Source organism: Herpailurus yagouaroundi, unplaced genomic scaffold (assembly GCF_014898765.1).
Source record: "Herpailurus yagouaroundi ecotype Mexico unplaced genomic scaffold, PumYag 163, whole genome shotgun sequence".
NCBI lineage: Eukaryota > Metazoa > Chordata > Mammalia > Carnivora > Felidae > Herpailurus > Herpailurus yagouaroundi.
In genome coordinates, this window is record NW_024412404.1 from 5,148,876 (window position 1) to 5,174,250 (window position 25,375).

Consider the following 25,375-nt stretch of genomic DNA (forward strand, 5'->3'; position numbering starts at 1 on the left):
GATGTCGCTCCTCTGGCTTTCAGCATCTGGGTCATTTCACTGTTAATTTTTAGACCAGAGAGTGGGTTAAAGCATAAGAAATGAAATTTAGTTTGTGAAAAACTGGGAAGAAATCAAGTTCTAGACAGATCTATTGCTCATGACAGTTTTAGAATTATCCTAGGATTTTATTTTTGCTTTTCAAATTAAACAACTAAAGATACATTCAGTCTCTAGTGGCGATATTACTACAACTGATGTCTCCCCTGACTAAAATGGTTTTCACAAAAAGCCAATTTTATGTTATTTATACACCATGTACAAACTGACTTGGTACTTCACTATTTCTTGGAATTGTTTTTTTTTTATTAATGCTTAGTGTAATGACAGAGAGAGAACAAAGCTGATCCAGTCCAGATTTTTGTGATGTTCTAGGTCTTACAGTGATATTTAAAGACATCATAAAATTCCTGGGAAAGGAGAAATAACTGAAAACTAAACATTTAAACTAATTCTAATTTTTAAAAGATGAAAGTAAGTCTAATTGGGAGGTGTGAAAAGTGAGATAGTAAGTGGGGATAGAGAACTGTGAAAAAATGTGATAGAGTGATGGATTCCAAAAGTGCTGGAATTTCTCCTCTGGGAATAATGTCCACCTGCTCAAGTCTGCAGAGTTCTTTAAGTCAAGCACTGTGCCTCTACTGATAACTTGGTAGCACATATAAACATTCTCTTCCGTTAGTCACTAGGTTGTTGGTTCTTCTGTAGGACGAACACAGTGATGCCTCACATTTTCAGCACTGCTATATAGTCTCGCTGGATCTTCACCATGTGTCTCTAGAACAGATGCTCTATTTCACAGAACAGGAAATGATGGATAAGAAGTTCAGTGCCTGTTCCAAGATAAATCAGCCAACAAATGGCAAGCCAACAGGAACCCAGCTCCTGTAACATTTTGTCTAACAGATGCTTTATAGTCCTATATTAACTCAGTCCTGTATTAACTCAGTCCAGCATACACTCTCCAAATGTCCTTTCACTTATCTGAATGTACTGTGGGGATTAAGCCTTCAAAAGTTCTGCCGTGTACCTTTTAGCATGTCTGCACCTACTTATAATTTTTCTCTTCATTGATATTCTAATTTTGTTCATACATCATCTTCCTGATTTTCTTTACCAGAGTCCTTTAGCTCTTTGAGTACACTTATGACACATGACTTAAAGTCTATGTCTAGTAAGTCCAATGTCTGGGCTTCCTTGAGGAGGGACAATTTATGTCGATTGTTCTTCCCCTATTATTAGGCATTACTTTATGGTTTCTGTTTATGCCTTGTAACTTTTTTCCTGAAAAATGGACACCTGAACATTATAATGTGGTTACTGGAAGTCAGATTCTCCCTGTGCCTTAGGGTTTGCTGCTGACTGCTGAAGGCTGGAGTCATCTATATTTTTTGTGACTTTTCAACACTATTTCCGTTAAGACTGTATTATTCCTTGTTGGGTGTGATCACTGAAGTCGCTGTTCCATTATCTGTGGTCAGGCAGTGACCTGCCAGAGATTTTCTAAATGCCCCAAATCAGCTGTCCTTTTCTTTACTGAGCAGTCCCCTGGTTGATGTAAATTTGGATTAAATTCCAGAGTTCTGAATAAGTTGATTCTGTTGGTTTTACCAGTTTATGGTTGTTTTAAAATCATTTTTAGGACCATGACATTTATTATTGCTTATAAATACTATTATGTTTTCTGGGCTCCTGGGTAGCTCAGTCGGTTAAGGATCTGATTTCGGCTTGGGTCATGATCTCACAGTTCGTGAGTTAGAGCCCCACATCTCTGATAGCAAAGAACCTGCTTGGGATTCTGTCTCCCTCTCTTTGCCCCTCCCCTACTCGTGTTCACTCACTCTCTCAAAAAATAAACTAAAAAAAAAATGCTGTTATGTTTTCTAATGACCTCAACCTGATACATTTTACATAAAGGCTTACAGTTAGTGTGAAGAGTCAAGAACACATTTGAACTCTTCGTTCCACTTATTAATTCTGGGCCATCTTTGAGTCAAATTTCTCACCTTCTTGACAAACTGTCTTATTCATACTTGCCTTCAGGACCAATTATAATCATAAACAGGTAATGTTTATGTAACTCTTTGTGTTCACAGGTTATTATCTTGCCACTGATTGCCATATACACAAGTGATTTGTGAGAACTTCAGAGTGAAAGATTTCGCCAAAGTCTTTTTAGCATTATGAATGCAGAGAATTCACAAGTAGCAATATTATAAACTCACTATAAATGGCCAAACACAATCAATGAAGACAAATAGTTAAGGACAAATTTATCACTGAAGATTTTGTGACTTTTTTAATAAAGTTTTTTTTTATTTTGAGAGAGAAAGTGAGTGCACATGTATGAGCAGCGGAGGGGCAGAGAGAGGGAGAAAGAGAAGGGAGAGAGAATCCTAAGCAGACAGAGCCCCACATAAGGCTTGATCTCAAGAACTGTAAGATCATGACCTGAACTGAAATCAAGAGTCAGATACTTAACCAACTGAGCCACCCAACACCCCTGTGGCTTTAAAAAAGGAAAAAAAAAAGGGGGTTTCTTTTAAAATAAAGGCCACGATGAACATCAGGGTACTATAGCTAAGACCAAGGAAATCCTGGAGGTGAAGGTCCACGTGCCCCATCTAATGATATATCAGACTTTCACAGATTCAGTCATGTTTGCCAGTGAAGATAAGCCGGCAACTAACTGAAGAGGGAAGTTCTTTTTTTTTTTTTTTTAATTTTTTTAAATTTATTGATTTTTGAGAAACAAAGTGAGACAAAGTGTGAGCAGGGGAGGGGCAGAGAGAGAAGGAGAGGGGCAGAGAGAGAAAGAGACACAGAATCTGAAACAGGTTCCAGGCTCTGAGCAAGCGGTCAGCACAGAGCCTGATGCAGGGCTCGAACCCACAAACTGTGAGATCATGACCTGAACTGGAGTCGGGTGCTCAACCAACTGAGCCACCAGGTGCCCTGAGTAGTTAATACATATGGAGAGTTGTGGCAATGATACTTTTCCTCAGCTAGGCCTCTCAAAGTGCTCACTGATGACAAACCAAAGAATACAATGGATCATTTGGTCAAAGCCATGTTTTGATAGATGCCCTGGATTTGCAAGGGCTTCTTATCTGCCTGGTTTTCGAGGCGTGGTCCTCAGACAGTACCATCAGCATCACCTGGGAACTCGTTAGAAATGCAAAATTTCAGGTCCCCCCTTGGACCCACTGAATCAGAAATTCTAGGGGTGGGGTCTAGCAATCTGTGTTTGATTAAGCCCTTGAGGAAATTCTGATGTATTTTTAAAGCACAAGAACCACTAATTAGAGTTTGGGTTTATTTTAAGGGCTACCTGTAGTCTGTTGGAAGTGAAGTCATCAACGAAAAGTTTTCAGGACCTCTAAGGACTAAATGAGTTGTAAATGGTAATACATCTCAAATCCAAGTTAATATGGTGAACGTTTTTTTTTTCCTTTTAATTTTCTCTCAAAACCACGTTATCGTCACTTGTGAGTCATGGACAGCACCCTTTCAACAGAGTACAAATAACCATGCTGTCATTATCACACCACATAAGGAAAAGAAGACAGAAATTGTTGTGCTTATAGCTGGCGATTCTATGCCAAAATCTGCCGCGGAGCTGTCCTAGAGCACTCAGCGAGCTAGCGGCGAAGCTCAGAATAGAATCTGCCAGTCTAGGTTGTCCATGCAGTTTCAATGTACCGGAGTGGGATATCTTTTATACTCTAGAAATCTACGATGAAATTTGCTCTCTAGAATCTAAATGATATTTCTACCTAGCTCAAAAGAGAGCATGTTTTTCTATGTACTTATGTGTACAGTCATAATTGGAGTTATATTCCAACCTAAGTAAACTTTCTGAAGTGGCCAGAGAAGACACATACAGAATGAGGCTAAAATTGACACGTTTGTACAAAGAGCACAATATACATAAATTGTGGAAAGTCATAACTTTGTTTTCATCTGTACTTGTGTGAAAATATGTTGTATATGAGAACATATTTTCAAGCTGTCAGGACTTACAAATATTTAAATGTATTATCCTAAACATGGGAGACAGCAATGAAAAACAGAAAGCTCTGTCCTCAAGAACCTTCTATTCCAGTGGGGATTAAAAGACAATAAACAAATTAAGTAAATTATGAATAATATTAGAAGGTGATGATCAAAATGGAGGAAAATAAAGCAGGGGAGATGACAGGGAACTGGGAGACACAATTTGCAGTTTAAAACTAGGGTGAGTGGGATGCCTGGGTGGCTCAGTTGGTTAAGCGGCCGACTTCAGCCCAGGTCATTTTCTCGCGGTCTCTGGGTTCGTGCCCCGTGTTGGGCTCTTTGCTGGCAGTTCAGAGTCTAGAGCCTGGAGCCTACTTCGGATTCTGTGTCTCCCTCTCTCTCTGCCCCTCCCCTGATTGCTCTCTGTCTCTGTCTCTCTCAAGTAATAAACGTTTTTTAAAAATTAAAAAAAAACCAACTAGGGTGAGGAAGGTGACATTTGAGCAAATAAAGCCTGTAAAGAATGTTAAGAAGGAAGTCTTACAACAGATATCTGAAAAAAGAATTCCAGGCCAAAGGATTAGTTAGCAAGTACAAAGGCCCTGGGGTACAAACACGTATGGTGTATGTGAAAACCGTAGCAATGGCAGGCAGGGTGGTCAGAGAGAAGTAAGGAGGAGAGAAGTAGGGGAGGAAGGCAGTGAAATTGTGTATGTGTGTGTGTGCGCGTGTGTGTATACATGAGAGCATGGACAGGATACAAATAAAGATCATTTATGGCCTGGGGAAACTTTGAGTGGAGTGTTATATGAACAAAACTTTTTAACAGTATCACTCTGCCTAGTATTTTGAGAAAACATGGTTTTTTTCCCCCCAAAAAGCAGCAGCAGAGAGACATGTACATGGCATAGAATCTCTGTGGTAACACTGGTTACCTTTGAAGGAGAGGAGCTGGGGGCAAAGGTGAGAAAAAGACTGAATTTTTACTGTGAACCCTTTGTATTGTGTGAATTCTTAAAAATCATATAAATGTATTACATTTCAACATAAAAATTATTTGAAAATAGTCCTTTCAACAGATAATAGAACTGATATGTCCATATGCAAACAAAAAACCTCGGTCCAATACTTTGCACTATGTACAAAAATTAACTAAAAACTAGTCACAGACCTAAATTTAAGACTAACAACAATAAAGCTTATAGAAGAAAACGTATAAGAACGTACTTGTGATCTTGGGCTACACAAAAATTTTGGAATTACAACAATAATAAAAGTATGATACATAAAAGAAAAAAACTGATCACCTGAACTTCATCAAAATCAAAACACTTCTCTTTAGAAGACACCATTAAGGGGGTGCCTGGGTGGATCAGTAGGTTAAGCATCTGACTTCAGCCTAGGTCATGATCTCGCCATTACTGAGTTCGAGCCCTGAGTTGAACTCGGTTGCTGACAGCTCAGAGCCTAGAGCCTGTTTCAGATTCTGTGTCTCCCTCTCTCTCTCTGCCCCTTCCCCACTCACACTCTATCTCTCTCAAAAATAAACATTAAAAAATTTTTTAAAAAAGAAAAAGAAAAAAAAAACCCAACTGCGAAAATGTACAAAATATTTGAACACACATTTACCAAAATGGATATAAAGATGATAGCAAATAAGCACATGAAAAGATGCTAAACATACCTGGTTATTAAGAAAATGTAAATTAAAAGTACGAGATACCAATGCACATGTATTCAAATGCTTGCAAACAAAACTGACAATAAGTACTGACTTATCACTGTCCCCAGATGGAAACCACCCAAATATTCTTTAATTGGTAAGTGGATTAAAAAAAAAAAAACATTATATTTATACAGAACTACCCAGCAATCAAAAGAAACCAAATACTGATACACACAACATGGATAAATATCAAATGTATTACATGTTGAGTAAGAAAAATCAGATTCTAAGGGCGACATATCATAGGACATTCTAATACAGGCAGAACTATAGGAGGAAACAAGTGGTTGCTGGAATGTCAGGTTGGAAAAGTTGACTAATAAGGGGCAGGAGGGAATTTTTAGGAGTCATGGAAGTGTTCACTATTTTGTTGTGTTGTTACCTCACTATATAGTTCTCAAAACTTATAGAATGCACATATATAAAATTATACCTTGATTTAAAAAACTACACTGTCCAGTTTTATTAACTTGAAGAAAGTAGATACTAGATAAAGTTAAATATGTAAGGATTTTCAGGGGAACTTGTTTCATATTATCAAAGAATTCTATTTACAAAAAGATTCACTGCACTATTCTCTTAAAAAGACTGCTTCATTGAGGATATTTTACTTTTTTGTTACTAATTAGCTCTTTTCTGATAAGAGACTAGAAGGCAAAAAAAAAAAGGGTATGTGGGGTGAATCCCATTTAAACTTTAACCATAGGGGCACCTGGGTGGCTCAGTCGGTTGAGTGACTCTTGGTTTCTGCTCAGGTCATGATCTCACGGCTAGTGGGTTCGAGCTTGGGATTCTCTCCCTCTCTCTCTCTGCTCCTCCCCTACTCACACTCTCTCTCTCAAAACAAATAAATGATTAAAAAACTTAAGAAAAATTAATGAAAAAATAAAGCTGAATCAAAAATGAAACAACTCTGATCACTGACCATGGGACAATAAAACAATTTAATATAAATAATTTATTAATTTAATCAACACAGGGGCGCCTGGGTGGCGCAGTTGGTTAAGCGTCCGACTTCAGCCAGGTCACGATCTCACGGTCCGTGAGTTCGAGCCCTGCGTCAGGCTCTGGGCTGATGGCTCAGAGCTTGGAGCCTGTTTCCGATTCTGTGTCTCCCTCTCTGTCTGCCCCTCCCCCGTTCATGCTCTGTCTCTCTCTGTCCCAAAAATAAATAAACGTTGAAAAAAAAAAAAAAATTAAAAAAAAAAATTTAATCAACACATTTAATATATTTTTTCCTCCAGGAAGTTATTGTAGTGAAACAGGTGTATTATTATGTTTGTGTTTTACTATCATAAATGCCATTTGATATTTAAGAATGATAAATCTAACCCTGAGCTTGACATATTAATAAAAACTAAGTAAGTAACTATTATCATTTATGGAGTATTTGTGGTATTATATAACAATGTCACAACACTACACAGGCAGTTATTGCATATATATGGTTATACAAAATGTGGAAAATTTTCCATGTCTTATGTAAAAGTACACATACGAGATATGTATAATATCTCAATAACCAGGTGGTGGGAAAGGTTGCGAACCCACTCTGGGGCAAACTAGCTTTTTGGGTTCTTGGGTTTCCCCTACACACTTTGTTACTGTGAAGGCTAAGCTGGTCCACAGTAGCTCCAGTCTATAGGAATCCACTGTAAGCTTTTAATACAATCCTCCAAGCCCACTATGCCATTTTGCCAAGTGCCACATAGTCAAGCCACAGAAGCAAAGATAAGGTGTTTTAGTTTCTAAATTTTGTGGATCAGTAGCTATGAAAATTACACACTTTCTTTGGAAACATTATCACTGTGTTAGCAACCTGACAAGGGGGGAGTTACACAAAAGCCTGAATTTTCGAACGGTCTAGTCAATACTTCATTCTGCTCAATTTGGTGCCTTAGAAAATGTGTGATCTCCTAAGTCTTATTAATAACTTAAGTGTTAAGTCTCACTACCAGGAACCGAATATATAGTATCTCATTTTCCCCTTAAAAAGACTTAAAAATTAGATTTACATCCACTAAACCAGAAACAACACAAAAATGGAAATCTGGCTCATGTTAAAATAATTTCAGTTCTCAAACCATTTAACTACGTCAGATCTCTTCAAGCACGGGAAAGCTATCTTGGTAATTTCTTAAGGAAAACAAACCGGTGCGGGTCATTCTCTTACTTACCAGAACAATTCCTTTTTCAAAATTGGTTCTTTCAGTAAATAGACGTGTTAGAAATAAGTTTGTACACACCTGATGAAGTGCTCCTGCTGGTAAGACAATGGCATCACCGAGGAACTGAATGAGAGTGCAAGTTCTGACTCCATATTCCTCAAGCAGTCTTTGGCGGAGCTTTCTGTTCACATACCAGCTTTGGTCACGTATTGGATCATGTTCTGGTAGAACTTCAAGGCCTTGTTCTTTTGAAATCTGCAATATGGATTAAAATTAAAATATATACCTCAGTTTTAAGTAAGGGAAATGATAAATCCCGTTCAGTTAAATTTCAATTTTCTTTACAATAACCATCTCTTGTTCTAATAATCTTAACCATCTTTTGTTCTTAAAATCTTATGGAATGTGTGCACTTAAGGTAATAATATTCTATGACAATTTGAAAAGCCAAAGGACATTACAACAATATTGCACAAAGAGGTTCTGTTAGTAAAGCAAATCATACTACCACCTTTTAAAAAAAAATGTGTTTATTTTGGGAAAGACAGAGAGTGAGTGAGTGTGGGGGAGGGGCAGAGAAAGAGAAAGGGAGAGAATCCCAAGCAGGCTCCCCAGGGTCAGCACAGAGCCCTGAGGGGTTTGGGGTTTGATCCAAACCATGAGATCATGACCTGAGCACAAATGAAGTGTCAAGACTCAGATGCTTAACTGGCCGAACCACCCAAGTACCCCTATACTATCACCTTTTCAGCTCCTCCTTGCCCCATGAAGATTCTATCCATTTGGTTTCTTTACTGTTATTTCAAGAGTACAGCACAGAGATTAGGGAAAGCTCAGTTTAGTAGCTTTTTTCCCAAGAGCCAAACCATCCATATGTATGGACTTCTTAAACACTTCCTGATCCTGATCTTTTTAGAAAGGTAAGTACAGGGGCGCCTGGGTGTCTCAGTCAGGTATGCGTCTGACTTCCGCTCAGGTCATGATCTCATGGCTTGTGGGTTCCAGCCCACGTCAGGCTCTGTGCTGATGGCTCAGAGCCTGGAGCCTGCTTTGGATTCTGTGTCTCCCTCTCTCTTTGCCCCTCCCCCACTCATGCTTTGTCTGTGTCTCTCAAAAATAAATAAAAAACATTAAAAAATATATACGTACAAAGGTAAATACCTTTATATTACTAAACTTTTAATCTTTGAAAAACCAATTTCAAGGGACACTTTTACTAAAATAAAGATCCTACCTTCTTTAGATGTTTCTATGACATATTAGTTTTTGTATCCTGTACTTTTTACTACTTTTCACCAAGGGAAACATCTGACTCATCAACAGATCAGTTCTTTACTATAAAGGAGATAGGGGAGCACTAGCAACTGAGAAGAAGTTTGCCATTCAAATATCTCAACATGAAATGGGCTTTAAAAGGAGTAAGAGAAAGGAATTTCTGACTTTCAAAAGCAACAAGAAATCCTGTCCTCTTTCGAAGCAAAAATTATTTCATGATCTTATGTTGCTGAATGATAAATGAAGTTACGTTAAAAATTTCTAGGGGCACCTGGGTGGCTCAGTTGGTTAAGTGTTCGACTCTGGATTTCAGTTCAGGTCATGATCTCACAGTTCAGGAGTTCAAGCCCTGCACCGGGCTTTGTGCTGACAGCGTGGAACCTGTTTGGGATTCTCTCTCTCAAAATAAATAAATAAGTAACCACTTAAAAAAAAAAAAAAAATTAACAAGTCCTTGGGGCACCTGAGGGGCTCAGTCGGTTAAGTGACTAGTTCTTGATTTTGGCTCATGTCATGATCTCACAGTTTGTGAGATCGAGTCCCGTGTTGGGTTCCGCACTGACAGCAGGGAGCCTGCTTGGGATTCCCCCTCCCCCACTCACACTCATGCTCTCTCTCTCCTCTTTAAAAATAAATAAACTTAATGGGGCGCCTGGGTGGCGCAGTCGGTTGAGCGTCTGACTTCAGCCGGGTCACGATCTCGCGCTCCGTGAGTTCGAGCCCCGCCTCGGGCTCTGGGCTGATGGCTCAGAGCCTGGAGCCTGCTTCCGATTCTGTGTCTCCCTCTCTCTCTGCCCCTCCCCTGTTCATGCTCTGTCTCTCTCTGTCCCAAAAATAAATAAACGTTGAAAAAAAAAAAATAAATAAATAAAAATAAATAAACTTAAAAAAATTACTAAGTCCTTGATCAAGGTGAAGAAGTAAACTATTTGTAACCTAAATTATACCTTTTGAAGAAATTCCCTTATCTTGTCAATGTCTTTCCCTGCATAAATATGCCACAGAGCACCAGGTATCTCACTTGAGTCCTTCAATCGTTTTCTTAAAACATCATCCAAATCTTCTTCCTCAAATTTCTTGAGTACTCCTGAAACATAGGAGAATATTTTCAAATTAGTCAATAAAGAGCACCAGGGAGCCAAGTGTCCTAGAACTGACCTATGAGAGCAGCACAGTGCCTGACTAGATAGGACTCTTAAGAGAGGAGGTACACACACAGTTATACTGTTACAAAACAGAAAACACTGACCCTAAGGAGGGGGAGAGTAACAATAACTTTCCCAGATCATTTGTTTTCTGAAAACCAAAGAACAAGAATAAAACACTCAGGGGCTTCTAACTCAAACTTCACCAACTTTCTTCCTGTCCTAAGGGGGTGGTCCTAACAATGATTTGTACTCATACAGCATTTCATAACTGACTGAAGACTTTCATGACCACTGCTAACTACTTAGTAAGGTAGGCAAGGATCATAATCTCTATTTTAGGCTTGAGCAAATAGGTTCAGTTGGGGGGGGGGGGGGAAGTTTGTTCATTACCATAACATGACTACTAAATGGCCAAGCAAAATGTCTTAGAATTCCTGGGAGATCTCATATGTATATATCTGTAATTAAATGCAAATGCTTCATGTGCTGTGGTTTTGAGGCAACATCAGGCCATTCTTCTAAAATGATGACAAACTAAAAACTGAACATCTATATGCATGTACAGAAAAAGGAACAGCTAACTGGTTATCTCTGAGTGAAGCATAGGAACGTATACTTTTACAAATTCCCGATTTAACTACAGTGAACATTTAAAAGAAATGTTCTTTTGAGAGAAAAAGAAATTTATTGCTTGCTACAAAGAACACCTCAGATATTTCCTAATTTGTAACAGTAAATTCTTTTTTATGCTTAAAAACTGGTTGCAAGGATTTCTTTACTTAGACATGAATGTGTACCAGGCACTGTCCTAGAATGTTGGGACAATAGAGTTAAAGAAAGACCCAGTCAAGACCTCACAGAGTAAAAGAAGGGATTAATAAATGTAGGCGAATAAACAAGAACACCACACTGAGGTCAATGCAATCAGGAGTATAAAAGGTACTTTTATAACTTCACTGTTATTAAACTTCACTGTTCTATGAATTAAAAAAAAAGGAGGAGGGGGATTATTGGGGTAGAGAAAGCTAATCTTTTTTAATAAAGGCCTCTAGGGGGAGACAACTATATGAAGGAATATGCCCAGGAGGAGATAGGAGGCAAGAGAGCCATTACAGGTGGAGGAAAAAGCATATGCTTTCAGTAGGTCAGTATTTCTTGATGTGTTTTAAGCATGAATCCTAAACATTCCTTTTTAAAAAAACACTCCTTTTTTTTGGGATGATCTATAAAGAGTGGCAAAAGCTTCAGATAAAGACAGCCAAAGGATTAAAATGGATGTTTTCTCAAAAGACCAAATACTATGCTACAAATGAGGGATTGAAGTTGTGCAAGAATAAAGATAAATAACAGTCTCAGCATTTAAGGACATGAAAGACTAGTTAAAGAGAAATGCAAGTATAACCTCTGTATTGGAAAATAAATGCTAGAGGGGTTGATTTGAATGAAGTACAATGAGGTATAAAAGAGTTAATTAACTACGTAGCATCAGAGGCTTTAAAAAGAACAGTAATCTGAACCATAAGTCACACATTTCTGTATTAGAGCTAAGACTATAACCCAAGTATGCCCAACTCAAATCCTGGAGGCGGTGGCAGGAGGGCTCGGGGGCAAAGAGTTTTTATCTATTATAATCAAGGGTCAATCTAAGAAGCTAAAAAAGAGTGTAAAAAGGATTTTCTAGTTTTGGGGGAATTTAGGTTGTGTTTTATGGAAGCTGTCAAATACACAGAAAAACAGAGTGAATACTACAAATGAACCCCCATGTTTTCAGCACCTAGTCACTAAGTTTAGATACATCCTTGGCTCCAGATACAGAACTGGTGAAGTATGTGGTAGGTGGGTAATGTGTAGAATTTCACATGAAGTAAATGCAAACTAGGAAAGATAAAAAATAAATAAATAAAATTCTTGGACCCTAGAAAAGCCTGTGATTCCATAAGGTGTTAAGAACTAGGGGACTAGTACTATAGAAGCCAAAGGCAGCATTTGAAGAAGACGCAGTGATTAACAGTGCCATTTATTACAGAGGGTAAGTATTAAGACCAGAAAGAAACCACTAAAACCACTGAAACTGTGAATGTTGTGAGGGCCGCAGCAATAGTAATTTCAGTAGGGCAGCAGGTGTAAGGCCAACCCGCACTGAGCTGAAATGTGAATGGCAGTTGACAGGGACAGCAAAGAATCTGTTATGAGGGCAGGAGTGATAGGATGGCAGTGAGGAAGACAAGATTTGAAGGACGTTTCCTTTTGATAAAGAAGAAATAGTCTAGAGTGTACTCCTACTCCAAAGAAAATAAACCAGTCAAGAGGGAAAGTATAAAGAAGAGGACAGCAGGTGGAACAAGGTTTCAGAAAGAAATCCAGAGGATGGAACCTAAAACCTATACCCTGGGTAGAGAGCTTATTTCTACTTAGGAGAAAAGATTCCTTCCCTGATAGTAGAGAGGAAAAAATGAAGAATGCTTGAAGCACAAACCACATCTTATTCATCTTCAGACATCCAGTGCCCAGTTTCTAATATCCAATAAATGTTTATAAGTGAGCCTAATGGTTTATTTTCACAAACAGAACATTTAAAGATAGCAAAGGTCAAATAATAATACTCATTTTTAAAACTAAAATTCCTATTATATCAAAAAAAGACAGGCAAATCAACCACTCTTAAAGTAATAAAGATCAGAATATCTATCTACTGCAATTCTTTTTGCAATCTTTGCTGTTTACTGAGAGGCTGACATTCTGGACAATAAGTCCTAGTGTGTGTGGTTATTTAACTGTCATCCCAAAGACCACTATTCAAGTTTCTTTACCTGCTTTTGAAAGAATGCCATTTCCTTTTGCTATGCCAACATAGACTAGAATGTTTACAACATCAGAGACTTCAACATGGAGATTTGTTGTTCCTATGTCATGATCTTTAGCAGCAGCTACACCTGTGTATAAAAAAAAACTTTTACTTGACCGAACACATATCCTAAATATTCTCCCCAAAATCGGCTCTATGAGGAACATTTGTTAATTGTAATTTGAGCTATAGTCTCCTTGTTTCAAAACCTGCTTCCCAAAAGCCACAATGCAAGAAATTCCCATAAAAATCAAATTAATAGAAAATGTAAATATTTTGCAAGTAATTCATAAGTACTTAACTATATTGGCTATTAATTTCCAATATACTATTTGATAGGAAAAAAAGATTTCAATGGATTACTACAAAACAGATTTAGTAGTACCTAAAAGTAATCTGACAATTATCTTTGGACAGAAGTTAAAATTTCATATAATTCCAAATTCATGGAAATGTAAATATATACCTACCATAGGCACTGCACAACCTGGGTCCTAGATCAGGGCGCACAAAAAATCCTGGCAAATGAGAGGCCAAGTTGAATTTTCCTTCTGGATTACAATATTCTGGCAATGGCAGGCTTTTTAAAAGATCTTCATATCTGAAGAATAATAACACTGACTTGAACACAGATTTACATTCTTTTCTTAAAATTTCTAATGTTTACATTTTTTGAGAGAGAGAGACAGAGTGCAAATAGGAGAGGGGCAGAGAGACGGAGACACAGAATGTGAAGCAGGCTCCAGGCTCTGAGCTATCCAGGCTCTGAGCTATCAGCACAGAGCACAATGCAGGGCTCAACGTGGGGCTCAACCTCACAAACTGTGAGATCATAACTTGAGCAAAGTTGACAAACTGAGCAACCCAGGTGCCCCTACAGATTTACATTCTTCAGTGCTTTCATAATTTTCAAGTTGTTCAAAAGTTAATACAACCTTTCTCTAAGGACTTTGACAGGTAACACTTTCCTTGACCTCATTCAGTTAAAATTTTTTTTAAACATCTGAGAAAGAGGGCACCTCTGACCTCATTCAGTTTAAATGAATGCGTAACACAAGGGCAAGCAAGCATCAAACAGAAGTGACAATGACTAAAATTGCAGTTCTGCTTCTCTAGTCTTAGAAAATTAAAAGCATGAATGGGTGCCTGGGTGTCTCAATCAGTTAAGTGTCAGACTCTTGATTTCAGCTCAGGTCATGATCTTGTGGTTTGTGGGATCAGGCCCTGCATGGTGTTCTGCACTGACAGCATGAGCCTACTTGGGATTCTCTCTCTCCCTCTCTCTGTACCCCTCTCCCGCTCTTGCTCGGTCTCTCAAAATAGACACGTAGATAGATAGATGGATAGGCAGACAGATAAATACATACATACATAAAGCACCGACAGAATGGAGATCCCAAAAAGAATTCCATGTCCTTTGACATTAGCATTCTTTCCTTTACTTCCTAACATAAAGACTTTAACCTGCTGAGGCTACAGAGATTGGGTTTTGCTTTTAATTGGCAAAGAAAATGCCTACAGGTCAAAAATACAGTTCCTTATCCTACTTCTGGGGATAATCTCAGCTCAATTTCAAAAACCCAGGTTTTAAAAAAAACAAGTTTTAAAATCTATACCTTGCTGGCATCATAGTCTTGAAGTCTTCTCCTGAAGGGCAATCTTTCAATTTTAAAACAACTGTTTCTCCACTTTTCATTTTTTGCCGTTCTATAAAGAATGCAATTTATTACTAAAAGATAATCTCTGCCTTTTCATTGTTATTAATGTTTGGAGAGGAAGGAAGAGATGTAAAATGAATGATTCAATTGTACAGTAGGTATTTAATGAATGCTTGCTCATTGCCTTTAATTTCTTATGTACTTACATAGTTTTAGGAATTTTATTCCTTAAGTACTTATAATAGTGCAAAAATATTCTTTAAAAATTTTTACAATTGTTATTGAAATCAGTCTTACATTTTTACTTTTAATTTCTAAGTGTTTTACATACATAACTCTCAAAGGTTTATGGGGTTGCCAAAAATACTCGCCATATAAGGAAACATGGTATAAGTAACTTATGTATGGTCAAAGGAAATTAGGGGTGGAGCCAGGAATAAGACTCAGTCTCTTGTTTCTAAGTATTTGTTTCTTTTTTTATTAGCCAAAGCAATATAGAAGTTTCAAAGATTAAAAATCTGTTAAGTCATATTTGCAATTTATCATTATTGGAGGAGTATGTTTCAGAAAACAGTAAAACAAACAAAAAACAACATACTTGAAACTTCTTCAAAACCATCCCAGAATTCCTTAACATTGGCATTTGAAATAATGCTGTCTTTGCAGTTCAAGAGATCAGCTTGGTGGTCTCCAAAATCAAGACTAATTGACTCCGCCTTCCACAAGCTAATGTTCATTTTCTTATGCACACCAGAAACCACTGCAGGCTTATAAATAGATAGATCAATAAATAAGTTAAAAGGTATATAAGGACACTCAAAATTTGATTTTATATGCACATACAACAAATGGATAACAGCTTAAGTTTCAGGACTAATGACAAACTGTGAGAATAAAAGAGACTATTAAAAATAGTCCCTGACCTGGAAAGATGTTTACAATATACTGTCAAAGAGAAAAGATAACGGGAGAATGCCATATAAAGTACACTGCCATTTTTGAAAATTAAAATGTGTAGTAATTTTTAGGAAAGAAGTCCAAAAAGCTATACTAAAAATTTTTGTTCTGGGCAGTATAAATATGGATTTTTGGTTGCTTTATCTGTAGACTAATTTTTGAAGATAGAACACATCTGTATGTATCTAACATACATAGTAAGATTTTACAATAAAATACATACAGTCATTGAGATTAAAACATAATTTGTATCACTTAAAACACACAGGAGGTTCTTTACCTCCACCAGGATCATGATAAATAAAACATTAAATAACCAGGCATAACATTAAATTTCAAGCTTAATATCTGATTCCTTAAAAGTAAGTCTCTCCTTTGAAATCATATGAATTTGAATTCTCGAGGCTATTTAATCCTAAAACTAACTGAAGATTTATAGCTTCTAAGACTCCAATGCTGTTGTAAAAAACAAAACAAAAAACAAACACACAAAAAACAAAACAAAAACCTTTAAGATAGTCTGATGTACTGTTCTTAAGGTGGTTTTTTTTTTTAATTCCTTTATTATAAAAGAAGCAAAAATCTGGGATATGGAGAACAAAAAAAGTTGTGATTTGAGAATCTCTTGTAAAATATAATATATAGTAAGTAATCTTAAACTTCATTAAGACAATTAAAATTTGGGGAACCACAGAGCATAATAACCTTTGGCTAGGGTTATCAGAAAAGAAAAGAAAAACAACAAAAACCATCCTTGAGTCTAGTTAACTACTTGGGTGACTATTCCATTAAACCTCCTTTCAAGGGAGTAATGATATACATCCAACATTTAAAAATAGGTTCAGTTAGGGGCGCCTAGATAGGTCAGTAGGTTGAATAACTGACTCTTGGTTTCGGCTCAGGTCATGATCTCACGGTTCATGAGATTGAGCCCCACACCGGGCTCCACACATTGACAGCATGGAGCCTGCTAGATATTCTCTCCCTCTCCCTCTGCCCCTCCTCTCCTCACATGTACGTGCACAAAACACTCTCTGTCTCTCTCAAATAAGTGAACTTGAAAAAAAATCTTATCAGCTATTAGATAATTAACTATTATTGGCAATTTACGTATTAATTCCCAGCCCTATTATGGCTATCCAGGAATACTCCTAACCAGCCCAATGCCACTCTTTCTAATGGTAACCATATTGTTAAAAAAAAAAAAAAATGACAGAGGCAAATTAACTAGTGTATTAGAATCTTCTGAAGCAGATTCCTAGGGTACGTACCATCATCATCACCTTCCTGAAATAATGGAAACCTACCTAATTTGACTCCTTGTCTCTAGTCTTATTTTCCCCTAATTCAACTTCCAATCTGCTTTGCTGTCAGTTAATTTTAAAATGTCAATCTGATTACTTTGATTCCTCAAATAAAACCAACAGCTACAGAATAAAATTCAAACTCCTTAGTGTGATTAAGGCCCTTCATAATCATAACTCTAATTACCATTTCCTCACCATTATCCCACAGAACTCTTATCTGTGTTCCAGGCAAACAAAACTACTTAACAGTTTCCCAAGCACCTGATGCTTTTGATTATTTCCAGTATCTTGTTCACATCCAGAAAATTTTCACTTAACCCCTGAGACATCAATTCAGACTACCCCTTTGGAATTAGTACTCTAGCCTAGTCATTCCCTCTTTTGGTTTTTTTAGAGTACCTTAAAATGGTCCTTAGCATATTTAATGTATTTATTAAAATATTTCCGTTGACAGTTCAAGCACACAGAAAATCAAAAGGTCTAAATTATGACCCACCAATGGCATCAGGGCTTCAAGGAGAGCCAACCAGAAAAAAAAGAAAAAAAAGAAAGAAAGGAGGGGGAACTAAATATTGTGTACGTGCAATGAATGCGTATGATTTTTTTCTGGGGAGAAAGGAAACAAGCTTTCTTCACAATGTGAAAAGGTTTAGTGACTTAAAAAGATTAAGAACCTTTGCACTAAAATAGTTTGCTCATCTACTTATTTTTATATAACTTACTCATTTTATATATCTTTAATGGCCAGCAAAAAGACCAGGTTTTATTAGGTGCTCAATAACTACCTGCTCAATGAAGAAAGAAAGAATGTTTTCCAGAAAGCAAGAAAAAACAACATGACAATAGTAAGTCATGCAAATTCTCAATTTTGTTCACAATTTTTGTTCGCATTAATGTAATAAACTGCCATCTGACATGAATGCCAAACATTCTATCAAAACTTTGGTCAAAGGGAAAATCATTTTTATTTGAACAGAATTAAATAATGGCGTTTGTCATTCAAGATCGGATGAACTAACACATCAATAAATGCTCTACGGATAAACATTAAAGGCAAAAACATCTACACTTTTCATTAGTCCAAGGAAAGTGCTTCTAGTATTAACACTTTAATAATAGATACGTATCTGTTAACTGGACCAAAGTACAAATGTAAAAAAAGGCACTGCCAAATTTGGTAAATATATGGCTTTATTAAAAATCTGTTGACTGATAGCTAAAAAAATGAAACATCAAACAACCTGTGCTTCCCTGTTAATTCATATAAATTTGACCAAAGAATATAAATTCAGAACCAGTAATTCTGGTAACCTTTTTGTTTTCGAGATCTGACTTCCAAATCCAGTAAGTACTATCTTTCCCCTTTCTTCTTATCCAACCAGTTTCACTAATCAGCTTAAAATACTCACTTGTCCATGTTTCCAACACTCTCTGAAAAGCTTCCAATTATTAATATTTTTATAATCCTGAAGCCACAGAATATGCTTCTCGCAGATCCAAGAATGTGGCACGTCATTGTACAACATACTGTTTTCCTCCGTGGACGAATTTCTGCACTCTTTAGGCTCTTCTTTCAGCTCTGGTTTTACATTTATCTTAGAGGCTTTATTTGGTGGAATTTTGTTTTCAACAACTGAAGCAATTATGTCATCAAGAATGTTTGGCATAGTTCTTCCACTTTTACCACTCTATTAGGGGAAAAGTTGTATTTTGAGAGGAAACATATATACATTTTTAAACTTTCACTAACAACTAACATTAACATTTTATCTGCCTTCAAGAATATCTAATCATGTCAGCAAATATGGATCTGTAGTCCCTACGCTGTTCCTAACAGGTATGAACCAGAAGTCTGGTGGTCTTCCATGTGAGAATCTGCCAGGTCTCTGCAAAAACTGCAACTGTGGCCTTTTACACTATTTTAGGACTAGGGCAGACAAGATAGATAGGTGGAATTTCCCATATACTTTTAAAGATCACTAAAAATTTGTGCCTACCTATGCAATTACTGGTTTTTATTTTCTTCTGGTGCATAATTAAAACAAAAATGGATTACTAAATATTTTAAGTAACAAAACATTAACTTCTATGTGGTTTATTTCCCCTACTAGATAGATACATGGTTTTCAAATTCTGAAGGAGTTATCTTAGGGCTCTTCTGGCATGAAATGCCCCTCCCTCAACCTTTTTCACATGGGAAAAAACCTAAAATCTCCAGCTTTTAAGCTATGAGATTTATAACGCAATTGGGAATATGTCTGGTAATTGGTGTATTTTATTTCATTTGCATCTATTTATTGTGTAGTTCACAGCCAAATCCCCAAATCATCTAAATTTAAGGTCCATATGAAAACCAAAAATCTGGCATCTCACTCACTGGGGTTCCCATCGAATACACTGGGGCAAAGGCAATGCCAGCATCTGTAGAACCCACACGGAGCTTGCCAGCTGTTGTGGTCAGTAAATCTCGTAAGGTTGAGCCTTGTTCATTATTCTGGGACACAGGAGGTGATGTTCTGCTATTTGGAGAATCAGGATTGTCGTGTTCTCTCTCTTCTTTAATTTGATTTTCAAGGGCAAATTCTTTGTTTTCTGAAATACAACATTTACAAAATTCAAATAAAACTAATCATGCTGCTAAAGTACAGACAAAACTGGGACCCTACATTTGATAGTGAGAGATAAAAAGTGTAGCACTAGTGATTTATTCACCTGAACACACACCAGAGGATGGGTTAGATCCTTCAAAATGGAGTCAAACAGTTTGAATATGAAAAGGCCTTCCTCAATATCTTAGACATGTAGCTGAGTTTGCACCTGTCACAAATGAAAAATGCTATAGCTAAAACAGGGAGAAAGTATAGTTTAAGTTACAAATCTACTGCCCTGGTGGCTTTAATGATACGCTCATCCACAAATGATTCTAACTACTTTTGATACAATCACAGGGAGGTGAGTTCCTAACAATAGAAAACAAATGTTTTACTGTATCCAAGCCATACATAATGCAAGCAAAACACAAATGTAAACTGTTCTAAGTGAATATTATAATGTATCATAGTACATTGTTGGTTATATTATAGTCATCTATTATATACTTAGATAACTTCATTTACCTTTTTTTTCCTCTCTGGACTTTTGCTCTGCAAGATCTGCTAACCAGTGCAGTGGTGACTGGGATTCTGGAGGAGTTAACTTGCTGTCTGTGCTTACGTCACTCCCTGGGCTGCTGTTGCCATTACTCTCAGACTTCTGAGGGTTATTCTGCTGCTGAGACTCAGGCATGCACAGAGAAATTTTATTACTGTGATTAAGAACATTCTGTAAAACCTATAAGGGTAGAACAATTAAACTTTAAAAATACTACCTCTTCAATTATTCAGAGTTAAAAGTAGTAATATTTATACAGTAACATAAAAAACATAATTTACAAAACACAAGTCCTAAACTGATTTCAAATAGCAAAGATGATTAATTTAACTATGCATTTCATTTGAATAATTAGGAAGTTTTACTTACTTGAGATACACCATTCACTGCAGGAAAATTTCCAACCTGTATATTCTGTTTGTTAGTACAATGACAATGGGATTTAATACCATATTTTTCTCTAAGAGTGTGCATCGCATCTAGAAGATCTGTCAAAACTACAAAATATATAAGAGTGGTTAATAAAAAGATAGTTAAGACAATAAAATTTTTTCCAGTCTTTTCTTGTGCAGGTTTTGTTATGTCCTTTCACTTTGCTTCCCATTTTTTCCTTCAATTCTTCCAATTCTTTCAGGTTTGATTATTCAACCAAATTCATGTTCTCTATTCTTTTCTCTCACCTCTATTCTTGAAAACTCAGTAGGCTCAAAAAAAAAAAAAAAAAAAAAGGAAAATAACCTTTCATCATAAATCTAGTAAGCTTTTCTGCCACACTCTAGTTTCCCCCTCCACAATGGTTCCTCTGACTTTCTTCATCACTGGGTCTGGGCTGGCCTCATTAGGTTTATTACACACCAGATTCTAAGAACTGAACAATAACAATTCAAGATTAGATAAACCTTACCTCTCCATTCTATTATATTCCTACGCACTCCTAAATAATCCAGACCAAGAAAGAGCTGTTACACTACTAAGTAAATAATGTACATTTATACTTACCAGAACCGGGTATAATTTGAGTTGGCATTAAATGTTTGTGATCATGAGGCTGTCCCTTCACACACTTCATCCAAGCATACAGTTCTTTATCTGTATGATTATAACATACATACTTTTATATCCATCATGGTTTTATAATTATAAAATTGATAACATATATGAAGAGCTTAACAATTATATAAAATACCAATAGCAGGCCTCAAATTGGTTTGGTTGGTTTTTAAAAGACTAAGTTCCACCATTCCGAGAATTTTATAAAAACAAGATACAAAACTGATATAATGTTATTTATCCTTTTCTGAAATTACCATTCTTTATTGTCATTAACGTATTAGTTACCTCTATCTTCCTTGTCTAAAATATAAGCTGTTAGAAAGCATTTACAAGTTATTGTGTAGGTTCTGGAGGGGAAAGTTGTAAAGTTTTTAAAGAAAACCAGTTTTAGACTGGATTTGAATTTTATTTAGTCTGAAACTTCATCAAACAATAGTTCTAGATTTTTTATGCTGACTTTAATGAGCTTTATGATATATATTGAAGCTCATAGAGCCACATCATAAGTAACTGTATGTCATCAAATTTATAGAAAAAGATTTCCTTGAGATCAAGGTATTGAATATTATGATAATTACTGTTATATAAAGCTATAACCTAGCCAATAGGAGTTTATCACAATATTTGACAGTGAAATAGAAATATATAGATAACAATATACAACTGAAGGCAGAGATAAAAAAAAGATACAATGACTATACTTTTAAAATTAACAGGACTGTGAATATCAACAGCAATGCAACTACTAAGGTTTATTATACATACCCTATCTTATTCCAAAAATGATACATGCTCATATACATGCAAACAGTATGGAAAAATACGATGAATTAATTTCTTTACTTGGGCAAAGGGAAAACAAAAGTAATATGGAAACAGGAAAAAAGAATATAAAATGCATGTGATGAAGTTTTATAACAGTGGAGCTAAGTTTTTAACTAAAAATATCCAAATATATTTGTATAGTTTTGAAGATAGGTAACTGCCCAGACTGCATTCCTAATTATAGCCTCAAATTTTTTAAAGATTTATGTATCTTTTGCATGTCACAGAAACACCCAGCTGTGATGTTTGGAAATGTGTCCCCACTCTAGGGGTCTTTTTGTTTATGTGTTGGGTGTCTAAGAAAAAGGCTCTAGTAATCTTATCAGTGGAAAAGATACTGATAGCTAAATCATTGTTTATCGAGGTAAGTATTCTGAAAGAGTTTGTTGGATATGAAAATGACATATATCATTTTTAGACATTAAACAGTTTTTTATCACTAAACACGACTTTACTTCTAATACTTTCACAATTCAAATCCTCTCATTTCATGAAGACTTTATCCCAAACAAATAACTAAAAATTTCAGGTTACCAATATGAGGTAGCTACTTCTAAAACTGCCTTGGATAAGCTTTTTCTAAAAACACTTTTATCACGAGAAAACGTGAATTTAGTTACTTCTTTTTTAAATTTTTATATTATCTTTAACTGTATCAACATGTAGAACACTGTTTTAGTGACATTTCATCTAAAATAATAGCTTCAAAGACTACTGTTAAATATAATAAAGACTTCTTCATTCTCTAAGAACTACGGGACAAATGGATACCAGTGGAAGCATATTCTTGAACATTTTGATCTGAACTTTATGGACCAATTACTCAGAAAAATCAGTTCATACGAGTTAAATATTCAATTGTAACTTATGTGCATGACCGTGTAATTAACAGGTCTTAGAATAGGCTTCAGGCTCCTACACACTGGAGTCTGAAGGGAGCAAAGCCTATCCTAAATTGGGCTACATTAAAAAACTACCTGCTGAAAGGAGTGGGTGGATCTACTAATCAGGATAAAAAGATGTAGATGCAGTTTTTATTCTAGGAAATCTGGACATTAATAAATTTACCAAACTTCTTTAATGTATTGGGGGGAGGGAACCTCACACACATATCATTTCCAGATGAATGATCCTAAAGAAAATGAACATTATAAAAATTTCAATTTACAGAAAGTTATAAACCAACCTCTAGAACTCTTCCTTTCCTTTGCCTTGTAGCAATCTAAGCAGACCACAAATCCACATTTCTGGCAGACCCAATGAATGTTAAACAATGTTGCTTCACATGCATCACACATTTCCCGGACTCCTCTCACTGCTCTTTTCCAGGCGATTTTGGCTGAAACACAGAGAAATAAAAATTGAAAGGCAAGTATGCTCCTTTCCACACAATTTTCGCTGAAATACACAAACACAAAAATTTTATGGCAAACCAAGAACTCTGAAGGATATAACTAAAGATCAACAGATTTCTTGAATCAGTAATTCTCTTCAGAAGACTTACATCTAATGGAGTTTCTCAACCTTAGCACTTTTAAGATTTTTGACTGAATAATTCTCTGTTATGAGGGACTATTCTGTGCAATGTAGGAAGTTCAGCAGCATCTATGACCTCCACACATTAGATGTTAGTGCTCTACCATCCACTCCCGACCTTTCAGTCATGCAACCAAAAATGTCTCCAGTCATTACCAAACATCCCTTGGGGGACAAACCACTGATTTAGGAGAAAGGAAGATTTAGAGTAACTCATATATTAGGTGCTTTGCATATGTAAATATAATTACTTTCTAAACAAAGCTATGAGGTAGTTACTCCCATCTTACAGTCATACAGTTAAAAGCAGGGAATAAAGTTGAGATTCAAATATAAATCTATCTGATTCTAAAACCTGTGATGAACCACAGCAGATTAAAAATAAATGGTATGGACTGTGTCTTATGCTGGCAAATGCTGAAGTTTCCCCATTCCACATCTGAAGTATCCTTATCATGCTAACTTATGTCCTAATGGCAGAAACAGCATAGTGCTATTGTGACTTCATGAATTGTTAATACATTCAGTTGGAAAAGATGTTGATTTAAGTACACATAGGTGCCTTTGTACATAAAAAAAAGTGTTATCAAATTAAAATGTCAGTAACACTAGATAAAATAAGGGACTGCTCCTATTAAATATACTTCAAAGAGAAATTCTTAAAATCAAATTTGTACAGTTGTATATTCTAAGTATTTAACTTCCTTACCATCCTTTTTCACCCAGGACAAAGCTGTTTTTTCAGATGTTACTAACTGACAGAACTTATCACCTATTATATCCAAGATGTATTTTGAAGTTTCTACGTCTAGTTCATCATCTTCATAATTTTCATGTGTCCATAAGCTCATAGCTTCATCGTCATATTGGTCAGGAGAAGAGAAACCATCTATTCTAACCACTCCATTTTTACTAAATGACAATCTGAAATATTAAAACATAAAAGGATTAGACACCAGTCGAGTTTTTTTTTTTTTAATGTTTACTTATTTATTTTGAGAAAGAGAGTGCGAGTACAGGAGAGGCAGAGAGAGGATCCCAAGCAGGCTCTGAGCTGTCAGCACAGATTGAGTCACCCAGGCACCCCAAGACACCAGTCCAGTTTTATAAAGTTGTAAATTTATAATTAATTTACACTTTTGTATTATAAACATGTAAATTACATTTGTTAAAAAAAAACAAGAAAATAGGGTAGTCCTTCATATACACACACACTTTTCATTATTAATTAAATTTAACAAACTTAAATGACTCCCATAGTGTTACACAAATGGCAATGATAAGCAGCACCAATTTTAGGTTATTTCAAGAAATAAGATTTTTCCTATCAGTTATACTTAACTATTTATTTCAGTCAAATGAAAATTGTGTCTGAGTGTTTGATGAGGACAAGAGTTAAAATGTTGGCCAAATGTTGCCCAGAGCAATACTTTTATTTTATACATAATCTAAATCAACAACCTCTAATACTGAAAATGCCCTAAATCACCTTAAGACTTTCACTGGGAGGATTTAAAAAATACCAAGTATATATATACATAGTTTTCATTAATTAAAATGACACTTTATTTATTTATGATTTAGAGAAAAGAATGAAACTCTCAAAAGTTTATTAGGAACCCAACTAAGTATACTTAGTTCCTCTCAGCTTGCCATCCAATTTACTTAACTACTCAATTCAGAAAAGTTTAG

General features: G+C 36.0%; 1 protein-coding gene across 7 annotated transcripts in view; it reads right to left on the minus strand.

Annotated features, from left to right (window-relative positions):
• Positions 1 to 25,375, minus strand: part of JMJD1C (jumonji domain containing 1C) — a 263,025-nt gene that overhangs the window by 1,327 nt on the left and 236,323 nt on the right. For 5 of the 7 annotated variants that reach the window (XM_040485146.1, XM_040485148.1, XM_040485143.1 and 2 more), the window contains 13 exons: positions 24,393 to 24,607; positions 23,334 to 23,486; positions 21,269 to 21,358; positions 20,639 to 20,766; positions 20,236 to 20,449; positions 19,497 to 19,711; positions 18,529 to 18,807; positions 15,454 to 15,622; positions 14,814 to 14,904; positions 13,668 to 13,798; positions 13,163 to 13,285; positions 10,152 to 10,291; positions 8,008 to 8,184 (listed from right to left, as the gene is read on the minus strand). In XM_040485146.1, the coding sequence (XP_040341080.1) occupies positions 8,008 to 8,184; positions 10,152 to 10,291; positions 13,163 to 13,285; positions 13,668 to 13,798; positions 14,814 to 14,904; positions 15,454 to 15,622; positions 18,529 to 18,807; positions 19,497 to 19,711; positions 20,236 to 20,449; positions 20,639 to 20,766; positions 21,269 to 21,358; positions 23,334 to 23,486; positions 24,393 to 24,607 (2,125 nt within the window). Of the gene's footprint in view, positions 1 to 8,007; positions 8,185 to 10,151; positions 10,292 to 13,162; positions 13,286 to 13,667; positions 13,799 to 14,813; positions 14,905 to 15,453; positions 15,623 to 18,528; positions 18,808 to 19,496; positions 19,712 to 19,831; positions 19,937 to 20,235; positions 20,450 to 20,638; positions 20,767 to 21,268; positions 21,359 to 23,333; positions 23,487 to 24,392; positions 24,608 to 25,375 lie in introns of those variants that run through there. The other 2 variants (XM_040485145.1, XR_005793434.1) reach the window with 2 other exon arrangements.